Genomic DNA, 4,840 nt, shown 5'->3' with positions numbered 1-4,840 from the left:
TTGAAATGTTCATATTGATATTTTTTTAACTCTGGCTTTGTAATAAAAAATATGGCAAAACGAAAACAGCCAAGCGTCACAGCTTTTGGATTCACAAGCAAAGAAGCGAAGGAGTCTAAAAATGACAACGTGACTGGAAAACAACTTTTAGTTGGCCGGCTGTAAGCGGCGTTAGGGTCGAGCTTGACAGCTCCACACCGAGGGAGAGGCCTGCCGATGCGGAGCCTGAAGAGGCTTCAACAACGGCCACATCCGCCGGCATAGTGACACCGTCTGTATTAGTAGAAGAGTGTTTTTATAGCAATTGATCGCATCCGCGCTGCTGCGCCAGTCAACAGAGCGTGCGTGTGACATATTTAGTAGCAGGATGTGCTCTGAAAAATAGGGCTCCCCGAAAGCAAATGGGTAATTCGAACACTGACAGAGCTCCCTCTATACAAATCAAACTGTAGACGGTGTGAAAGCACCTATTGTTTTAAATAATGGTCGGAATGTGACCTGTGAGCCTTCTCAATTACCGTGGGACAGCACATTCTAAACTAAAATGTTCAATCAATAAAGTAACATCTTATCTTATCTTAATAATATCTTCATAATAATAATAATAATAAATCATACAGTATGTGTCCGAAAGGGAGCAGGAGGAAGCAAACACAAAAATATACAAAAAATATACTGCATATTAAAGCAAACGATTGTAAAGGTTAAAGTATGAGCATAACAAATAAAGAAGTGTAATGTAAACATTTACATTATAATTATGATTATTTAATATATAAAGACTATATATTATTGAATTACAAGATTAGATATACTTTAGTTGATCTAAAATATTGATGTGTTCAAATGCTCTTCAAAACACAACTGAAAGTCCATGAAACTTGTCTTTCTGTATTTGTGAATGAAGCGCCATCTCCTGGTTAAAACCTGAAATTGAAAATATGGCAACGCCCTCTTGGAAAATAGTGGGAGGGCTTAACATTCCTCTATACTGGTCTTTGGCAGGTCGTAGGCAGGAAGCTGTAAGCTGGAGTATGAAATTCAGTGCTACATCTGTACATACTGATATACACCTGAACATCAGCAGGAGAGGACTCTTTAAAGTAGAGACACTACACACTGACATACACCTGCACATCAGCAGGATATGTCTTCTCATGGCAAACTACAAAAGCTAGAAAGCAGCCTGTAGCTTTTTGAACTCAGTACATGAGAATGTGTTTTACATTTCCATTCAACCCACTAATAAAACATTTAACGTGCAACTGTTTCTGGTTCCTTGTTCCAGGAGCTTGTTGTTCTACAAAGCAACATCTATTAATGGCAGTTTCTATCATTTTTTCCCAGAATGAAGAGCCAGTATTTTCCAAGGATTGTACAACATTCTTCATCACTTTGCCATTAAAACAAGGTGGCCACGGGACATTCAACCACATCACCATGATCTCTAACCAAGTAAAACTACCACTAACTTTTAATGAAATGAATCCATTCATTGAGGTGCTTTAACTGTTAAATGTGTATTTCTTCTTTTAGTCCTCTTATTTTTCCCAAAGGCCTTTAAATTATTAATACTGTTCATATGATTCTATTTTAAATGATATTCTTATTACATTTACTGAAACACCAGTGGATTAGGAATAACTGAATGAGAGTTGTACATTAGATGAACCGGAGGCTCTGCAGACTCATTTAATCTCTCTAGGGATAATGAGTGGAACAAGAGTTTGAGATTGAAAGTAAGAGCTGGGTGAAATTAAAGAAAACCTCAGCATGTAGGGCATGTGAGGTGATGTTAACCTGCTGTGCTGCTCCTTAGTCTGAAGGTCAAGAGGTCAACCTGCGCCACCTGACCTCAGGAAGCTGGGAGGTGTCTCACATTCTGGCCTATGATGAGAACACATACTCAGTGTAAGCAGCAGTTATTGACACCATACAACTCAAAGTGGTATATTTATGTATAATCCAATATAAACTTGGTAATAAAAGGTTAATTTGATGTTTTTCAGATACTTTCTGAGTTCAGAGGAAGGGTCAACGCAACAACAATTGTACAGGTAATATATCCACATACATTAGATGTGGAAAAAGTATTGTTTTTATTGACAAACATTTTGACATTTTAGGGAATTCAGTTATTAGCTTTTTTGCTGAGAGTTGGATCAACACCACTCTCAATGAGATCTTTATTGTCATTTTAGAGAACAAAATGGTTTTAACTATTTTGTTTTGCCCTAAAAAGTGAGTTGTATAGAGTAGTTTCCATCGGATTGAAGTGGACATTTAAGAACTATTTTTGTAAATCTGCAAAAGAAAATAAATAATATGCATTTCCATGAACTCCTGTTACTTGAATATGAGGAGTTGGTCCATACAGATAAACACCTGGGGGGCGATAAAGCTGCCATTAAACCACGGAGGAAGAGGGTTTAAGGAATTGATTTGATCCAATCAGCAACAGCCAACTCTCAACCATTAGAAAATGACAGTATGCAGAGAATATTATGTAAATATGCTTTTATGTCTGTTTCACGTATACATTAAGGACCACAGACACAGGATGTCTCTCCTAGCTTCATGTATACTTAAATTCCATACATTAAAAACACATTTTCATTGAGTTTGTCTTATCCTGCCAGCTAGAAACACACTGATTGTGTGAGAAGATTTCAATCAGCTTCTCTCATCCTCACAGAGTCTCCACTGTGGACCCGTTTCATAAAGAGTGCCTCTCCTGCGCTCTCTTCAAATCAAAGTGCTCGTACTACGACGCCTCCATCAGCCCTCAGTATCAGAACGTCCTGCTGAACGGCAGAGGTACCACTGTGACCGGCCGTGACATCATCACTGTGTGACACTAACTCACAGCAGCTTCTACTTTGGTTCACTTTTAACACACTCAAATTGTTCATTTTGTCACAAAGGCAAGGCAAGGCACTTTTATATGGCACTTCAAAGTGCTTTACAAAAATGAAAGATATTAAGAGCATAAAACATATTATAAACATTAAAAAGCTAAGATAATAAAACATGAATAACACAGGTACATGAATAAAAGTTACAGTGCAGTGGAAGTTGTGAATACACACAGGTTAAATCATTAGTAAATACTATTTGTACCTTTATTATGTTCTGTATTGTTCTCCATTCATCATGTTTGCTAAGTTGATTCGATGTATCACATGTATTTATTCATGCAGGCTGAAATATTATTTTAACAAAATATCTCTTCTGTCTTTATCTCACATATAAGAGTTCTAACAGAACATTATAATTACATACAAATGTACAATCTGCAGCCTATTGCCTCATCAATGTATGATATGTTATTATTTTTAATTTCTTCAGGTTCACTGTCTCAGAAACACTTAATATCTTTGATAAAAATATGTGATACAGTTTCATTTTTTCCCTCCAGGTCCTGGAATACCCAGAACTACTTTTCACAGACTGAGTGATATGACCAGTAAGTACTCAGTACTAAGAACCTATTTACTGTTTAGTTATTTTTACCAAATTCCATTAGGTATAGTTATGTATTGTAGATGCAAATGTTTTGAGCATGAGCATGCCAAAAAAGAGAATTAATCAAATGTTGGGAAATTGAGTGACTAAAATCAGCTGAGATAAAGCGCTAAGTCAACAGAAGATGTTTACAGTACTTATGACCACAACCCTTCCCCCACTCACACAGGCTCACCATTGGAAGTTACTTGTTTTATTCTCATCATATATCACATCTTTAATTTCTATGCTGATTTGTACTTTGTACTAAACTTGACATACATGTTTTCATCATTTCTCAACAGCTTATAGGCTAGCAGGAAATGAAATGAATAAGTGATTCAGAACTCTCCATTGTTAGTGTTGCAGCTTCCAGTTGTCTTCAAACTAAAGTAGTTCTAATTCTGGCCCTTTTTTTCACAGAGCACAAGACTGTTGAGGCCAACACGGTACTAAGACTTGCTCTCAAAAACAGGAGAATGCCAAAGTGGGAAAGAAGAATTGTACAAATCAACAACTTTGGTATGACATTGCAATCATATTTAACAATGCGCAATACTTTAATATGTGTATTTTATTCTTTACCTTGCTCCATGTTATCATTATTACCACCACTATCACCATGTAACATCCAGCTCGTTGTTATCTTTATTCTTTTCTACATTACAGAGTTATAAAATGCCCTTTGAAGAACCAACTTTATGTTAAAATTCAGTAGTGCAACCCATCATATAACGGCTAGATATACCATTACATAATGATTACTCTTAATCTAGCACAGGGGTCGGCAACCTTTTTGATATGAAGTGCCATTTAAAAAAAAAATTGTTATCAGCGTGCCAACGATCGAGAATTATCAACGGGGGGGGGGTTGAGGAGCTTGATGCTCGTCAACTATCAGCAGGAGGGCGGGGGAGCCTCGCTGCGGGGAAGCAGCGTGTCAGCGCAACTCACCTGATGCCGAATTCAACAAACACATTTAAATAATTGGTTTGAACGGCATAATAATAAGGACGATCGTCCGTTCTGTGATTCTCCAGAACACACAAGTTATGATATTAGGGTCATGCAGAGTGAGATGAGATCGCTGTCCCTTTAAGAGAGAGAGAGAGAGGGGTGCGGCTTGTGCAAGTGTGTTTGTGAATGGTAGAGCGACAGTGAGGAACCTATGGAGAGAACGTGTGTATGTTTCTGGAAGTGAAACGAGGAAGCAGAAAAACAGAGGTCTGTGATGTATTTTGTGAAACAGAAGAACAGCTAAATAAATGCAACGGCCTCCCAAGAAGAGCTCGCCTCTCTCTAAAGTGGGTTATTGAACCTGAAGCTTGTTGCTTCT

The 4,840-nt window shown here is 37.6% G+C and overlaps 1 protein-coding gene across 1 annotated transcript; it reads left to right on the top strand.

Annotated features, from left to right (window-relative positions):
• Positions 1–1,350: 1,350 nt before the first annotated feature.
• Positions 1,351–4,026, top strand: LOC104967757 (inactive dipeptidyl peptidase 10-like; the record flags this gene model as incomplete). Its single annotated transcript, XM_010797280.1, has 6 exons — positions 1,351–1,455; positions 1,820–1,911; positions 2,010–2,057; positions 2,696–2,817; positions 3,419–3,466; positions 3,928–4,026. Coding segments are annotated over exons 1-6 (424 nt in total), but the record flags the coding sequence as incomplete, so codon positions are not given.
• Between the last annotated feature and the right edge of the window lie 814 nt (positions 4,027–4,840).

The sequence above is a fragment of the Notothenia coriiceps genome, unplaced genomic scaffold (assembly GCF_000735185.1).
Source record: "Notothenia coriiceps isolate Sejong01 unplaced genomic scaffold, NC01 NC01_scaffold00037677, whole genome shotgun sequence".
Classification (NCBI taxonomy): Eukaryota; Metazoa; Chordata; class Actinopteri; order Perciformes; family Nototheniidae; genus Notothenia; species Notothenia coriiceps.
This window is presented reverse-complemented; position numbering and strand designations above follow the sequence as displayed.